This window comes from Dipodomys ordii, unplaced genomic scaffold, assembly GCF_000151885.1.
Source record: "Dipodomys ordii isolate 6190 unplaced genomic scaffold, Dord_2.0 Scaffold25, whole genome shotgun sequence".
NCBI lineage: Eukaryota > Metazoa > Chordata > Mammalia > Rodentia > Heteromyidae > Dipodomys > Dipodomys ordii.
Window position 1 is genome coordinate 611,995 of NW_012267241.1, and position 17,480 is coordinate 629,474.

Sequence of the window (17,480 nt, forward strand, 5' to 3'; positions counted from 1 at the left end):
ACACACACACACACACACACACACACACACACACACACACTGAGATTAAGCTGTTAACAACGTTTAGCCAAAAGCAAGTGATGCAGAGGAATGATGCTGGTAAGGATAACTAGAACTCAGGGTATCAAACCTGACAGTAAGACATGTAGTCACTTTGTGAGGCTTCAGTGTCCCTGTACACAAGGCTGAAATTTACACAGGACAGTCTCTGCCAGTCTGATTGTGGATTTATAATAACCAGCTTCTTTGAGGCTGAGGGACAATTCTTATTTATCTCTATAACCCCACTATTAAGATTAATGAGTGAGGGAGTGAGCAGTGAACTCATGGAAGCTGTGGTAGCCATCTGGCACCAAGAGTTTACATGCTATCTTTAAGGTCACATTGCTTGATAGCATCAGAGCCAACTTCCATGCTCAGTGTCTGCAGCTCATGGTACAGAAAATCTGCATCCTGAGGAGAGGGAGAGAGCAATCTCCTCCTAGCACTGTGGAGGCAGGCTGTCAGCCTACAACCACTGTTGCAGAATTTCAAGAAAACTGCACACGTGGGAGCTTGGCACTGCTAGATAAGCCTAAAAATACAGTTCCACACAATGCGAGAGGAAGCAGGCTGAGATCAAAAGGACGTCTGTGCATCATGGCACTAAATAAAGCTCGCAGATTGGTCTCTCTGGGTGGTGTCTCATCCAACCCACAACATCAGTAGTTCGGGCACAGGGTCACAGCCAGCCTGGGGTGAGCCATCTGTCACGTGCTCCTGTGACAATCCACAAGAAAAAGTCCCCTTAGCAACTAAACAGGCTCCAAGGACATACACACACAATCCTCAATCCACTCTTAAAATAGCATCAGACACAGCGTTTCACAGGGAACATCTCTTCATTCATGCTGTATTCCTTCCCAATTTCCAGCCTCACGTGCTTCCCACAGAGCTGAAGCCTTCAGCCTTCAGATCTAATGCCACTCTATGAGAACTCAAACCTCTGCCTAGGTCAGAGTTCTCAGTTTAATATAGGCAAAAGCACGTCTATTTCTATAGTACTGCCACTCTCAGAAGGCAGAACATTGGGACAGTACGCCTCCAGGGATAATGCTTCGATACGCAATGTTCCCTAAGTCTGTGCCACTCTTTTTTTTTTTAATTGAGATTAGGTGATTACATAAATTTCACAGTATTGTGGAATAGTGATACTTAATTAAAGTCACAAACACATTGTAACCTTCGCAAGGCAAACTGTCATTATCATGGTCTATAAAGTTTGTGAATTCTTTTTTTTTTTTTTGGTCAGTGGTGGGGCCTGAACTCTTGGCCTGGGCGCTGTCCCTCAGCTCTTCACTCAAGGCTAGCACTCTACCAGTTGAGCCACAGCACCACTTTTGGCTTTTTCTGCTTAGGTGGTGCTGAGGAATTGAACCCAGGGCCTCATGCATGCAAGGCAAGCACTCTACCATTGAGTCACCTTCCCAGCCCCAAAGTTTGTGAATTCTATAAGCTTTGACAATACAACTGTTTCTTCCCTATCAGGTGATATTTACATTTCTTTCCTTTTGTTTAGCATAAGCTGTTCCCTCTTTCCCTCTCATTCCCTCCCTCCTATCACTGCCTTTGAATTGCTTAGCTCATTTTCATCTATGTCCAGTTGTGCCACTCTGTTAAACTAGAATTCAGACATCTGAATTTGGGGACATTTCATAAAGCTAGTGATAGCTGAAAGGTTAGAGTATTTGAGGCAGTGACCATTTGTTGCTTGTTTCAGAGCAGAGCAACACGTGGTGCTAAACCACCTGGTTGTGTGCCCTTATTAAGACCTGCAAATCCTAAGCTGGGGCTCTCCTCCTGGGCTCGGCTGTGTCGGAGTGTAGGAGGAGGCCGGAGCTGCAGCCCATTTAAATAAAACAGCTGTAGTGTAGGAGGAGGCCGGAGCTGCAGCCCATTTAAATAAAACAGCTGTAGAGTCTGACTCTCCGTGGTCTTCTTGGTGGGGGTCCTGCGACCTTGGCATAACACTCTCTCGCCATCACCTCCTCTAGACACATAAATTAAGCAAGTGTGGGGGAGTGACAGTTCACAGCAGAGTTCTGCTTTGTATTTATATCTTTTTAAATTTACTGGGTTTTTTTTAATGTCTTACATACACATTTTTGACTTGGTAGTTCCTTTTTTTGGGGGAGGGGTGGTCCGGTCGTGGGGCCTGAACTCTGGGCCTGGGCGCTGTCCTTCAGCTCTTCAGCTCAAGGCTAGCGCTCTACCACTTGAGCCACAGCGCCACTTCCAGCTTTTTTCTTTTTGCTTATGTGGTGCTGAGGAATCAAACCCAGGGCCTCAGGCATGCAAGACAAGCGCTCTACCACTGAGCAACTCTCTCAGCTAGACTTGATAGTTCTTTCTTCCTTTCTTTCTTTACAGGGTCTCAATATGTATCCCAGGTTAGCCTTAAAATTCAATCCTCCTGCTGTAGCCTTCCTAGTTCAGAGATTCAGGTGTGTACTACTTCTTGTGGCTCTGTTAAACACATTTTAAAGGTATCATCCCCTTTACTGCTCACTTCTATCGTTATTGTTGAAAACTTACTATTGGGGATGAGGACATGGTGAAATGGTAAAGCCTAGAAAGCAAAAAACTCTTAAGAGTTCAAGCCTCAATACCACCATCACAAAACAAAGTAAAACAACAACAACAAAAAAAATAGCAGTTCTGCCAACACTGTCAACTAAACTACCTACTCTAGGTTTTTATTGTTTTTGAATTTTTTTCCTGCTTGTGTGATTTCTTTGTATATTTCCTGCTTGGAATTGGTTAAGACTCAAAATCTGTGTGGGCTGGCATTGTGATGTTAGCCTGGGTAGAGTGAGCAATCGAGATTTCCCTTTTTAGTGTATTTCCACTTAGAGGGACACCAAACAAATTGTTTCCTAAGAGTTGGAGTGGAACTGGGGGAGGGGCAGACACTTTGTAGCATATACACACTTTCTCCCAGGTACTTGGATAACACTAATGAGATTTTGCAAATATAATTAGCATTCCAAATCAGTTCAGCTTTTGACTTGATTAGTTTGATTTTTGTAGTCAGCTAATGGCTTAATTGGGACTAGACAATCTAAGAAGGGCTGAGTTACTGAGCTAACAAGGCCTTATTAACCCAGCAATTGGTAGTCAGTGTTTTGTTACTGTTGTTTTTGTTGCTACAGTACTCGGTACTAAATCCAAGGTCTCACATTTGTGAGGCAAGCAGTCTACCACTTGAACCAAGTCCCTAGCCTGGCTCGTTTCTTGAGAGGGTTGGGGACAAGGCTCAGCTGTTTTCCTCCTCTTTTCCTTCAATAGACTTGCCCAGGTTTCCTTACATGTTAGTCTCAGAATTCTGAAGAGCAGACAAAGAGGCTAAGTTACAATGCTCTGGCTGTTTTTATTCCTTTGGTTTTGTCACATCTGCTATTGTCTTGCTGGCCAGATGCACTGCAATTAAACCCAGACAAACTTAAAAAAAGATTTGCAAATAAATCACAAATGGTTAGTTAATATTTAACGTTCTTATAAATTGTTAAGAAAAAACAAAAGAAATATATATTTGACAAAGAATATGGACAGTTTCTAAAGGAACTACAAATGTCTCCTGGTTGGCCAAAAGAAGAGACAAAATTAATTTCTTTTTAGAGCTTCAGTAATGAAACAGGAAAAAAAGAGAAAAAAAAAAACGAAGATTTTTTTTTTTTTTTTTGGTCAGTCATGGTGCTTGAACTCTGGGCCTGGGCGCTGTCCCTCAGCTCTTCAGTTCAAGGCAAGCCCTCTACTACTAGAGCTACAGCGCCACCTCCAGTTTTCTGGTGGTTTATTAGAGATAAAGAGTTTCACGGACTTTCCTGCCCGGGCTGGTTTTGAACTGAGATCCTTAGATCTCAGCCTCCTGGGTAGCTAGGATTATAGGCGAGAGCCACCGGCGCCTAGCTTTAAGAGGTTTTTAATTAGATGGTACAAAACTTTAAACATCAAAGTATAAACAAATATAGTGAATAATTGAATAATCTCTTCCTCCTTCCCTGTAACACATTCATCATATCCTTTGATTCTACTTGTGGAAGATTTGCCATGCAGGAATTTGCAGTATGTCAAAATACTCAACTAATTCAATCACTTCACTTATAGTTTCTGAATTCTGGTCATACATTTCTGATACTAGGGTTATTTAAAAACCAAAATGTTAGTGGGGCCAACAACTAGTGACTCATGCCTGTAATCCTAGCTACTCAGGAGGCTAAGATCTGAGGAACAAGGTTCAAAGCCAAGGCCAGGCAGGAAAAGTCCATGAGACTCTTATCTCCAATTAAGCACCATAAAAAGGCTGAAGTGCGGATGTGGTAGAACACTACCCTTGGGCAAAAAAATCTCAGGGACAGCACTCAGGCCCAGAGTTCAAGACCTCGAACTAGTAACAAAAAGCATTAGCAGGGCACCAGTATAATCCTAGCAACATAGGGAGCAGAGATCTGAGAACTGTGGTTTGACACTAGCCTGAGCAGATAAATTCAAGACTCCTATCTGCAATTAACTACCAAAAATCCAGAACTGGAGGTGCGACTCAAATGGTAGAGCACCAGCCTCAAGCATGAGGCCCGAGTTCAAGCCCCAATATTGACTTATAGACAAAAAGAAAAACATTAAAACTTCCCTGATATACTTTAGTACCTTTAAAGTTTTATTTTGTATTTTTTTTTTTTGCTAGTACTGGAGTTTGAACATAGGGAATCTCACAATCATGTTTGGCTTTCTAGTTCATGGCTGGCGCTTTACCACTTGAGTTGTACCTCTAGGTGGACTTTGCTAGTTAATTAAAGATGAGGTCTTGCAGATTTTTCTGACCAGATTGGTTTTGAACTGTAATCTTCCAGGTCTCAGCCTGCAAAGTAGCTGGGATTATACACATGAGCCACTGGAACCTGGCTTAGTACTTTTATTTTTAAAATTTTTTCGATTTAGGAAGTGGCGCTGTAGCTCAAGTGGTAGAGTGCTCGCCTTGAGCTGAAGAGCTGAGGGACAGCGCCCAGGCCCAGAGTTCAAGCCCCATGACCGACAAAAAAAAAAAATTTTTTTTTCGATTTAATCTTTGTTCCTTGAGTTATCCTAACCTAGTCCTGAAGTATGGATCTAGCCCTATATGTAGAATTATCTATTTTTCTACTGCGGACTTAAAGGTCATATTTTCTTCATAAAATAAATTCCTGCATATATTAACATTTAGAGGTAAGCAGACGAACTGATCAGAAAGAACAGCAGCAGCAAACCCCTGGAGAAAAAAGTGTGAAACCTTACTGCTGATAGAAGCACGTGTGACCGCTTTTGTTATGTTCACCTAATAGAACCACTGAAGATTCTTAACTGCCAACCACATACAAAAACAAACAGGTAACAGAAAGTGCTTTTTCATATATTTTTTGGTACAAAAATGCAATACAGAACAAGAATTATCAAAGGACATCATGCAAGAACACAAAAATTGCTATTAAGCAAAGCTAAAGGAAAATATTTTAAAGTCCTATTTGCTTTACTCTGTTAGGGAAAAGATGTTTATGTATTTCTTTTCTTCCTTTCTTTCTTCTTCTTTTTCTTTTTTTTGCCAGTCCTGAGCATTGTCAGGGCCTAAGCATTGTCCCGAGCTTCTTTTGCTCAAGGCTAGCACTCTTCCACTTGAGCCAAAGCACTGCTTCTGGCTTTTTCTGTTTATGTGGTACTAAGGAATCGAACCCAGGGCTTCATGCATGCCAGGTAAGCACTCTACCTCTAAGCCACAATCCCAGCCTGTTTACATATTTCTAGTCACAGTTCCATCAAGTTTACTTTCTTTGTAAGTTCAGCTTCAATGGCATCCTAAAAGAAGAAAAAGATATCATAAATTCCATATCTCAAATGAAAAGATGACATGCTATAATTTCTAATGATATTTAAGATGAGAGGAGAAAAAATATCAGAACAAATTTTATTTATTCACTGACTTTTTGGTACTGGGATCAAACCCAGGGCCTTGCTAAGCAAATACACTAAAACTAAGCTATATGCACAGCCTTGGTTTCTTTTTTTCTAGTCCTGGGGCTTGAACTCAGGGCTTGGGTACTGTTCCTGAGCTCCTTCTGCTCAAGGCTAACCCTCTACCACTTAAGTCACAGTGCCACTTCTGGCCTTTTCTGAGTAGTTTACTGGAGATGAGAGTCTCAGGGACTTTACTGCCTGGGCTGGCTTCAAACTATGATCCTCAGATCTCAGCTTCCTGTGTAGCTAGGATTACAGGCATGAGCCACCAGCACCTGGTTTCTTTAGGACAAAAGCAAGCAAGCAAACAAGGTCTAGGCTGGCCTTCAACATGAAATCTTGCTACCTTAGCGCTATGTGTGTGTATTGAGCTGGGATTCATTTCATAGCTACCTTAGCGTTGTGTGTGTGTGTGTGTGTGTGTGTGTGTGTGTGTGTGTCTGTGTGTGTGTTGAGCTGGGATTTATTTCATACTCCTAGGCTAGCCTTCCACATGAAATCTTGCTACCTTAGCTACCCAAGTCTGTGTGTGTATGTGTGTGTATTGAGCTGGGATTCATTTTATAGTCCAGGCTGGCCTTAAACTAATGATCATCTTGCTTCAGCCTCCTCAGTGCTGAGATCAAAGGCATGCGCCAACCATACCTGGCATAAACACTAAGGCTGTTACTTTTTTTTTTTTTTTGTCGGTCATAGAGCCTGAACTCTGGGCCTGAGCGCTGTCCCTCAGCTCAAGGCGAGCCTTCTACCACTTGAGCCACAGCGCCACATTCAGCCTTTTCTGCTTACGATGTGCTGAGGGATTGAACCCAGGGCCTCATGCATGCAAGGCAAGTACTCTACCACTGAGTCAACTTCCCATCCCCAGGCTCTTAAATAGCCATACCTTATCACTTGCCACTGCTTAGAAAAGTCTTCCAATTTTAGCTTTATGCCTTTGCTAATTCTTTTTTATCTTTTTTTAGGTGAGACTTGCTGCATTATTAACCTCTAGGGTAGGTAGGCCTGAGTAGCTGGGACACAAGCATGTGCTACCACAGAGTTTTTCCCTTTTTGGAGTGCTTCAGATGAACCCAGGGCCCTGCACATGTATTCTAGTACTGACTCATAACTCTTGCCCTGCCTTTGGTAAGTAGAACACTGGTAACTAGAATATTCTGTATCTTTCAATCCCTCTTTTCTACTAGGGTAGCTATGTAAAGCCTTAAAACACATAAAATACCATCATGCACTTTTCGTGAAAAGAAAAATATACACAAAGATAACCCAACAATATTACAAGATGTATGAGAATAACAGAACAATTCTGGTACTGCAGTTAACTTCCAAAATCTAGTTAAGATGAAAAGATGAAAGGGGCTTTAGCTATATCAGCATTTATTTTACTGCTTTTAAGAAATTTGAAGAAAGAAAAATGGGAACCTCTTACCAATTCTCTCTTTGCTTCTTCAATTTTCACTTGAGCAAGAGATGGATTCTTTTAAAGAAAAACAAAGTAATGAAAGATTTGTAGTGTTTCAAATCAGATACAAAGGGGAAAAATACCATGCCGCAAAGTATCCAACATGCATTCAATATTGGAATTCACTGACTTTATTTACTAATCTATATATGTATGTGTTTATATACAGATACATACATATATACGTATAGATACATATATGTGTGTATATATTGGAGATGAGAGTATATGTTGTATATACACACGTATACATATCATATATGTATACAGGTATGTGTGTCTATATTTGTGTATACATGTATGTATATATATATACACACATATGTGTGTGTTTGTGTATATATATGGGGGGGTGTCTTACTATGGAACACAGGCTGACCTCCAACTTGAGATCTTCTTGCTTTAGACAATACAGACTGAACCATCATACTTGCCTACACTGACTAAATCCTTAAACACAAACTCACTATTTTTATGACCATTAAGTATCTTTTGGGAAAGTTAGAGAAAAATGACTCAAAGAAAAACTCATGAAAATAATTACCGGCATTAAATCTAAATAAGACTCCAATTTTTTCTTCAAAGGTACAGTCTGTCGTTTTAACTCCCCAAGGTTCTGAAAGTAAAAAAAAGTTACAGCATAGCAAATACTTACAATGCAATGAAATAGTTTATTTCTGAAATACAACACAAGAAAGTATTACTGTTTGGATATGTATAACTTTTTTTTTATGGTGTTACAGATCTAACCCAGAGCCTCATACTTGCTAGGCAAGCAATCTACCACTGAGCTACACCCCAAAAATATTTTACATGAAGTATCAAAGAACTTCAAATAAATTGTCTTCCAATGGAAACAAGATACTTAAAATAGAAAAATTATAATTCCATTTACTAAGAATAAACTGGAGATTCTGAAGTCACAAGAGTTTGAGGACCTGTACACTTGCTGTACACTGAAAGAGAGGGGAACACCAAAGATAGCATCCCAGATGTTTAAATTTAATAAATAAGCCAATAATGTTTCATTGACTCCAATAAAGATGCTAGCCTAAAGTAACATATAAACAAACCAAACAGCCAGGCACTGGTGGCTCACTCAGGAGGCTGAGATCTAAGGATCATGGTTTGAGGACATCATTTGAAGTCATGGTTCAGGCAGGAAAGTCTGTGAAACTCTTATCGCTAATTAATCACCAGAAAACCGGAAGTAGAGCTCTGGCTCAAAGTGGTAGAGTGTCAGCCTTGAGCAAAAAAGAGCTCAGAACAGTACCCTACCTCTGAGCTCAAGCCCCATGACTGACAAAAAAAAAAAAAGAAACCAAACAAATGTTAAGATACAGAGCTCAAGAGGTAATTAAGTTATTAATACTAAGCTGGGAAGGTGGCTCAGTGGTAAGACTGCTTGCCTAGTGTGCATGAAGCCCTGGGTTCAACTCCTCAGTACCACATACACAGAAAAAGCTGGAAGTGGCACTGTGGCTCAAGTGTAGAGCACTAGCCTTGAGCAAAAGAAGCTCAGGGACAGCACCCAGGCTCTGAATTCAAGCCCCAGGTCCGGCAAAAAAAAAAAAAAAAGATATTAATACTGATGAACATGAAGTACAAAGGTATAGCTGGCAATGCAGCTCAGTGATATAGAAAGCTTGCCTAATATGGGTTTAATACCTAGGCCACAAAAAGATATAAAAAAAAAAGTACAAAGGAAAAAAAAATAGTGAGGAAAAGCCAGGCACCAATGGCTCACACCTGTAATACTAGTTACTTAGGAGGCTGAGATCGGAGGATCAGGATTTGAGGCCATTCTGGGCAAGAGAGTCTGAGATTCATAGCTAATTAACCACTAAAAAGCTGGAAGTAGAGCTATTGCTCAAGTGGTAGAGAGCTAGCCTTGAGCACAAAAGATCAAAGACAGTGACCAGGCCCTGAGTTCAAGCACCCGGACTAGCGTGCCCACACAAAGACATGCAAAAAAAGGGCTCAGTGGTAGAGCACCCAAGTATAAGACTAAATTCAAATCCTTTGATGCATACAGGGAAAAACAAAACAAAACAAAAGGAACCTCCAAGAGGTGATTAGCCATGAACAGATTAATGCCCGTATGGTACAAATGGTGACTGATGAAAAGGACAAGTTCAAGCATTTCTTTGTTTTGTTTTCTGTTGGTCATGGGGCTTGAACTCTGGGCTTGGGCACTGTCCCTGAGCTCTTCAGCTCAAGGCTAGCACTCTACCACTTGAGCCAAGTGCCACTTCCAGTTTTCTAGTGGTTTATTGGGAGTCTCACACACTTTCTTGCCCAGGCTGGCTTTGAACTGTGATTCTCAGATCTCAGCCTCCTTTAGGTAGCTAGGATTACAGGCATGAGCCACTAGCACCCAGCTTTCAAGTATTTCTTGTAAGTGACTAATACTCACTTTCCCTCTTACCATCTAAGGGCATAACAGAAGATCCACCTAGATATGACCTTTCAAGCTTAGACTTCCCAGACTCCAGAACCTTGAACCAAATAATGTTCCACTGTTTATAAAATATCCAGTATGGTATTTTGTTGCAACAGCAGAAAGGAGACTAAAATAAGAAGCTCACCTCTGACAGTGCTACTAGGGACTGATGAGAAAGAGAAGCATCCATGCCTCTAGCTGACAGCTGCTCCTATAAATACAAGAGGATTCAGTTAAAATGTTATTTTGAAAGTGACAACCAGGGAATATTTTAAACATTGTAAAGAGGAGCTAAAAATCACAGGAGAAATCTATGTTCTTTTATGTTATAGGATTTCACTTCCTACAGTTCAAGGCCCAGGGTTGCATTGAATTTTAGATCCTCCTACCTCCATCTCCCAACTACTGGAATTAAAAGTATGTAACACAAATAAATCCATTTTAGACTCATATTTTATATAGCAAGATAGGTTCTAAATGTAAGGGCCTGAATTTCAGAGCCTAATACCTAACTCTGACTCTGGATGTTGTGCTAAGTAGTCATGTACCTTTCAGCAAATTTCCTCTTCTGGCAGTCTTCTCACTCTTAAAAAGAGACAACTAATACTGCCTACTTGTGAGGATGAAATGAAAAAGAGCTAGTTGTATTCCATCCTTTATACATACCTCTGCAGCTTTGATTCCACATCTGAACTCCTCTGACTTTGCTTTTAGGAAATCCATGTTCTGAAGACGGTTGTCAACTTTGGCCCTTTCAGTAGACAGATGTAGCTCTGCCTTCTTGAGATCCCTTTAGAAGTAAAATTAAAAGCATTTTCTTCTTCTCTTCCTCCTCAGTTAAATGAGTATTAAAAAAAAAATTAAAATTCTACCTACTTCCCAAAACAACCTTTCACTAGTCTTTTATTTGGTTGGTCCAGGGCCTTGAACTCTGAGCCTGACCCTGTCTCTAAGCTCCTTTTGCTCAAGGCTAACACTTTACCACTTGAGCCACTGTGACACTTCTGGCTTTTTCTGTGACTAACTGGAGATAAGAGTCTCAGTGGACTTTCCTGCTGGGGCTGGCTTTGAAGTTCAGTCCTCAGATCTCAGCTACCTAAGTAGCTAGGATTACAGGTATAAGCCACTGATGCCTGCCTTTGTTAGTCAAAGTCAAAATCACCAACACTTTTCCCCGCCCCCAGTGGTAGTAGGGTTTAAACTCAGGGCCTTGTGCTTGCTTGCTAGGAAAATGTCCTACTACCTGAGCCACACCCAAGCCCCAAATTGTCAATTTTCAACTCACTTACTCTTGTAGACATTTTTCTAATACTAAAGTTGCAGTCAGATTTTTTTCAAGTTTTCCCAATTCAAGCTTGATTTCTTCATTTTTGGATTTGGTACGAGAAAAATCAGAGGTCAAATCATTTACTGCAGGAATAAAACTAAAAGAAGACTCAGGTTATTTATATACACTAAGGACAGTAATGAGTTACTTGTCATTTCTAAAAATGACATTATCTCTATGTAGATTCTTATGCAATCAGGTTGTTTCATATACATGTGTGTGTGTGTGTGTGTGCATGTGTGTGTGTGTTTAACTGGAGGTAAGAGTCACTTTCTGGTGTGTGTGTGTGTGTTTAACTGGAGGTAAGAGTGTCAAGGATTTTCCCAGGCTGGCTCCAAACTGTGATCCTCAATTTCAGCCTCCTGAGTAGCTAAGATTACACATGGAAGCCACTGGCACCCAGCTACCTATCATTTATATGTTTTTTTTAATTGTGAAAATACTGTACAGAGGGGTTACAATTACAAGGGCAAGATAATGAGTACATTTCTTATCAAGCATTGTAGCCTCCTCCTTTGTTGCCCCTTCCCATCCTCCCCCCACCCCCCTTATATGATTTTTTTCTTTTCTTTTCTTTTTTTGTCAGTCATGGGGCTTGAACTCTGGGCCTGAGCGCTGTCCCTCAGCTCCTCAGCTCAAGGACAGCGCTCTACCCCTTGAGCTACAGCACCACTTCTGGTTTTCTGGTGGTTTATTGGAGATAAAGAGTTTCACAGACTTTCCTTCCTGGGCTAGCTTTGAACTGCGATCTTCAGATCTCAGCCTCCTGAGTAGCTAGGATTACAGGCATGAGCCACCAGCGCCCAGCAATTTATACGTTTTTTTTTTTTTAAACATGCTTTCTCATTGTCTGGAATGTATTTCATCTGGCAAAGTTCCATTTGTCCTTCAAAATTCTGGATGATTCATTTTTATCCTGGACTAGTATCTTTGTCATTGTGCTTACAGTTTGAATGTTCTTGTAATGTTACAGCCTTCTCACTATTGTTTCACATGTCCATTTGACTGTAAGCAGAGACTGTAAGTAAAAGTAGTTACTATCTATTTATCTCTATTTCCCCAGTATTTACACACTGAGATTAAAACTGGTATTTGGTGTCTGCAGAATGACTAAAGTCTATATTGCTACTGCCACATACCCAAAATACTACTCTTTTGTTCTTGGTGGTGGTGGTGGTCATGGAGCTTGAACTCTGGGCCTGGGCACTGTCCCTCAGCTCTTCAGCTTAAGGCAAGTGCTCTACCACTTGAGCCACAGCACCACTTCTGGTTTTCTGGTGGTTAATTGGAGGTAAAAGTTTCAAGGCCTTTTCTGCCTGGCTTTGAACCACAATCCTCAGATCTTTCTCAGCCTCCTGACTAACTAGGATTACAGGTGTGAGCCACTAGCGCCCAGCTACTACTCTCAAAGCTTATTTATAAATTCTAGACGTTTATTCTGGAAATTAAGCAGAACAGCTGTGCAGTTCTGATTATAATTAATTGTAGTAGTAGTCCTAGCTAAGATATCACCAAAAATGATTCTGGACTCAGATTGGGTTAGAAACTCAATTCTGCCACTTACTAGTTTGGAGAACTTTTTTTTTTTTTTTTGGGTCCGGTTGTGGGGCCTGAACTCTGGGCCTGGGCACCGTCCCTCAGCTCTTCAGCTCAAGGCTAGCGCTCTACCACTTGAGCCACAGCGCCACTTCCGGCTTTTTTTTCTTTTTGCTTATGTGGTGCTGAGGAATCGAACCCAGGGCCTCTGGCATGCAAGGCAAGCGCTCTACCACTGAGCCACCTTCCCAGCCCTGGAGAACTTATTTAAACCAAACCTCTGAAGCCATGTCATTTATACAAGTAAAATGTCTATCACAAAGAAGGAAGGTCCCTAACCTACACTCAATTTTCTTTCCAAATACACGAGAAGAATGTCTTCTCAACCAAATCCTGAAAAAAACACTACAAAGTTAACCAATATAAAACTTCTCTGAATTTATTCACTAACAAAAGTAATGGGTTAATTAAAATTTGGTGTTCTGTTAATTTTCTATACAGGATTACTTTGAGAACTAACAAGTTTTTAGGTTAAGGCCTTCTAGCATGCTCTCTTATTGTTAAACTGTTAACAATAATTACCTTGCCAGTGAGGTGTCCTTTGTTTCAAGGGCCAAAGCGCTGTCAACCAAAGCATTCAGATACCTGGCCCCTGTGCTAGACAGACTGGCAGGAGAGAAATTCACACTCTCCATGAGAAATTCCTGAAGATGCTTGGCTGAAAAGACAAGAGAATTTCACAGGTACTAAGATATCTTTTCTCTCACTACCTTTATTGGAGTACAACTCATGTCATATAATTTACTCACCTAAATTATACAATTCAGTAGCTCTTTACAATAGTCAGAGTTGTATATTCATCAACACAATTTATGCCAGATTATCTTCTTCTTCTTCTTCTTCTTTTTTTTTTTTGCTGGTCATGGGGCCTGAACTCTGGGCCTGGGCACTGTCCCTCAGCTCTTCAACTCAAGGCTAGCCACAGTGCCACTTCCGGATTTTTCTGCTTATGTGGTGCTAAGAATTGAACCCAGGGCCTCATGCATGCAAGGCAAGCACTCTACCACTGAGCACCTTCCCAACCCCTGCCAGATTATTTTCATGACCACAAAAAGCCCCACATCCCTTAGTTATCACTTTCAAATCTCCCAACTCATGAGACCCTAACAACCCCTCTTCTGTCTCTACTTGTCTATTTTAGACATTTCACATGAACCATATACCATGTGTTTCCTGGTGACTGTGGTCCCACCTAGAAAAATGCTTTCAAGGTCCATTCAAGCTGTAGTATGTATCAGGGCTTTATTGAAAACAAGTAGTCTTGGTCTGGGAAGGTGGCTAAGTGGTAGAGTGCTTGCCCTGCATGCATGAGGCCCTGGGTTCAATTCCTCAGCACTATATAAGCAGAAAAAGCTGGAAGTGACTCTGTGGCTCAAGTGGTAGAGTGTTCACCTTGAGCTGAAGAGGTGAGGGACAGTGCCCAGGCCCAGAGTTCAGGCCCCACAACCGGACCCCACCCAAAAAAAAGACCCTATCTGAAAAATAACCAGGGCAAAAAAGGGACAGAGGCATAGTGCAGCAATATTGGGTCCATCCAGCAGGTGTGAGACTCTCAGTTCAAAATTTTTTCTTTAACTTTTTTTCAATCTTTAGTAGTTTGTACTATAATACAATAGGTGAGGCCAGGTGCTGGTAGCTCATGCCTATATTCCTTGCTATTCAGAAGGCAAAGATCTGAGGATGGCAGTTCAAAGCTAGCCCAGCCAGGAAAGTCCATGAGACTTTTATCTCCATTGAACCACCAGAAAACTGGAAGTGGTGCTATGGCTCCAAGTGGTAGAGTGGTAGCTTGAACAAAAAAAGCCCAGGGATGGCTATCAGGCCCTGAGTTCAAGGTCCACGATGGACAATCTATCCATCAATCAATAGGTGACTTGAATGTACTTTTTCATACTACATATGCCTAAGAGGAAATTTCACTTCAAAACTACATGTCCTGAATGTTTCTTGTGACTAAAGCATGGAAACAGACTAAAAAAAAATGTAGAATAAAAGCTACAAGACATCTTGTGTTAAGCTAGTAAGTTCAGGCTTTTATCTTTTACTATTCACAATTTGCTACCAAAGTGCCAATAAAATGTATTATAATGTAATATACGATTTGGAAAGTAGTACTATAACAGACTTGGGATCAAATCTAGGTAAAATAAAGAAGTAAAATGAGTAGTATAGGGCTGGAAGGTGGCTCAGTGGTAGAGCGCTTGCCTTGCATGCATGAGGCTCTGGGTTCGATTCCTCAGCACCACATAAGCAGAAAAAAAAAAAAAGCTGGAAGTGGTGTTATGGCTCAAGTGGTAGCACACTAGCCTTGAGCTGAAGAGCTGAGGGACAACACCCAGGCCCAGAGTTCAGGCCCCACGCCTGAACCCCCCCCCAAAAAAAAAGTGAGTAGTATATACAAATCTTGTAAAGTTTGGTATAATAAAATTTGATTATCTCTATTTATTATTTCATCCAAAATTCTAGACTTGATCTCACCTTCTGATTCATATTCACTTGCTTTCTGTTTCAAATCCTCTATTACCAGATGGGCATCCCTGTCCCGGATCTTGTTATGTTTGGAAAGGTGATACAAAATCTCTGTGGTCCTTGGGTTCACTTCATACTGTGGAATAGGATGATCACCAAAAATTTTCTTCAACCATGCAGCAACCTAACCATTAAAAGAAAGGCAAATATTATAGTATAACAGCACTATTAGAATATGTCTTAAATGTGCTCAAAAACAAATTACTTTCTATGACAATTGTGGTGTTCCACATCACATCATAACTTAAGGATGACCCTATCCTAGCTACTCAGGAGGCGAGATCTGAGCATCATGTTTCAAAGCCAACCCAGGCAGTAAAGTCCTTGAGACTCTTATCTCCAATTAACCACCAAAAAGCCAGAAGAACAGCTGTGGTTCAAGTGGTAGAGCACCAGCCTTGAGGACAAAAGGTCAAGGACAGCACCCAAGCCCTGAGTTCAAGCCCCAGGACTGGCACACATACATAACACAAAAAAGTGAACACAATGGAAAAAAATGGCACAAAAGTCAAAATTATCAGAGACCAATCTATTCTTTCCAAAGCTGCAAACTCAGGATATCTGGCAATGCTTTTGTTTAATGCACACATGGGAAAGCATAATTACAGGTGCATGGTTTGAAAAACAAGTTGTCTCAGGTTGGGAAGGTGGCTCAGTGGTAGAGTGCTTCCTTTGCATGCATGAGGCCCTGGGTTCGATTCCTCAGCACCACATAAGCAGAAAAAGCCAGAAGTGGCGCTGTGGCTCAAGTAGTAGAGCGCTAGCCTTGAGCTGAAGAGCTGAGGGACAGCGCCCAGTCCCAGAGTTCAGGCCCCACGATCGACAAAAAAACCAAAACAATACAAAAAACAAGTTGTCTCAAACACACGATAAAACCTCTTAGTGCCCGAGGCAGGATGCGGCTTCCAAGTGAACGCTCCAGCAGGAAGCAGCAGGAAGCAGCGGTGGGACAAGGTAGGAGGTGGGTCCGGGTTCTCCGGTCCCGCACTGGAGTTTTGACACAGCAGCTGGGGTCAGGGGTCAGGGGTCAGGGGTCGGGGGGGGCTGGGAAGGTGGCTCAGTGGTAGAGTGCTTGCCTAGCACGCATGAAGCCCTGGGTTCCATTCCTCAGTACCACATACACAGAAAACAAACTGGAAGTGGCGGCGCTGTGGCTCAAGGGGTAGAGCGCTGTCCCTGAGCAGAAGCAGCTCAGGGACAGCGTCCAGGCCCTGCGTTCAAGGCCGGGCCCGGCAAAAAGGAAAAGGACGGTCTGGGAAGAGAAGGAAAACGCCCTTTCCCGGGGTGCGAGGGGACGCGTCGAATGGGGAGGAATCGAAAACACTACGTGTGCACAGGAGGCCCGCTGGCGGCGCGTGGGTACCGAAGGCGCCGTCCCCGGAGGCCCGCCAAGCCCGCTCCCGCCCCATCACCTGCGCTTCTCTCTCGCCCGGCGCCTCCATCGCGGCCGCTCCCGCCACTCCACGCACCACACCTCGCGGGAGAAGCGGCCCGCGCGCTCGGAGGGCCCGCCCACACGCCGTTGGTCACGCCCCCCCCGGGCCCGGGGCTTCTGGGAATTGTGGTTTTTAGTCGGACTCCAAACTGCTGCGATGCAGCCTGCATAAGGAAGGCTGATGACGACGGACTCAAGACAGATCGACGACCATGAGTGCTACATTGCAGCTCTTCGCGCCCTCTGTGGATAAAAGATGAGAAGAATGACTGCTGCCAACAGCATGTCTTTCTTTTCTTAGTTGTATTTTTAATTTCTCGTTTGAACCGACGTGTCTTTAAAAAGTACCTGAAACTGCCGGGCGCTGGTGGCTCACACCTGTAATCCTAGCTACTCAGGAGGCTGAGATCTGAGGATCGCAGTTCAAATCCCGCCCAGGCAGGAAAGTCTGTAAGACTTTCTATTCCAATTAACCACCCAGAGAACCGGAATTGGCGCTGTGGCTCAAGTGGTAGAGCGTTTCCCTGGAGCTGACAGAGCAGAGGGACAGCGTCTAGGACCAGAGTTCAAGCCCCACGACTGACCAAAAGAAAAAAAAGAACCTGAACCTTTTCTTAGCAGATGTTTGTGTTTATTCTACAACACAACTGCATAAACTTTTAAG

At 42.3% G+C, this 17,480-nt stretch overlaps 1 protein-coding gene across 1 annotated transcript; it reads right to left on the reverse strand.

Annotated features, from left to right (window-relative positions):
- Positions 1 to 5,736: 5,736 nt before the first annotated feature.
- On the reverse strand, positions 5,737 to 16,896 carry Haus1 (HAUS augmin-like complex, subunit 1). Its single transcript, XM_013014864.1, has 9 exons — positions 16,794 to 16,896; positions 15,331 to 15,505; positions 13,375 to 13,510; positions 11,219 to 11,353; positions 10,596 to 10,719; positions 10,075 to 10,140; positions 8,031 to 8,102; positions 7,454 to 7,501; positions 5,737 to 5,865 (listed from the first exon to the last, which is right to left on the reverse strand). Exons 1-9 carry the CDS (start codon positions 16,821 to 16,823, stop codon positions 5,815 to 5,817), a joined length of 837 nt encoding a protein of 278 aa, XP_012870318.1. The 5' UTR covers positions 16,824 to 16,896; the 3' UTR covers positions 5,737 to 5,814.
- Between the last annotated feature and the right edge of the window lie 584 nt (positions 16,897 to 17,480).

What these genes read in the sequence shown, in the direction of transcription:
- Haus1 (XM_013014864.1), bottom strand. Translation starts at nt 16,823, where the DNA reads ATGGAGGCGCCGGGCGAGAGAGAAGCGCAG. An exon ending in CCCTAGTAGCACTGTCAGAG is followed by an intron (nt 8,103 to 10,074) that starts GTGAGCTTCTTA and finishes TTTTACTTTCAG; the next exon opens with AACCTTGGGGAGTTAAAACG. An exon ending in AAGAAGCAAAGAGAGAATTG is followed by an intron (nt 5,866 to 7,453) that starts GTAAGAGGTTCC and finishes TTCTTCTTTTAG; the next exon opens with GATGCCATTGAAGCTGAACT.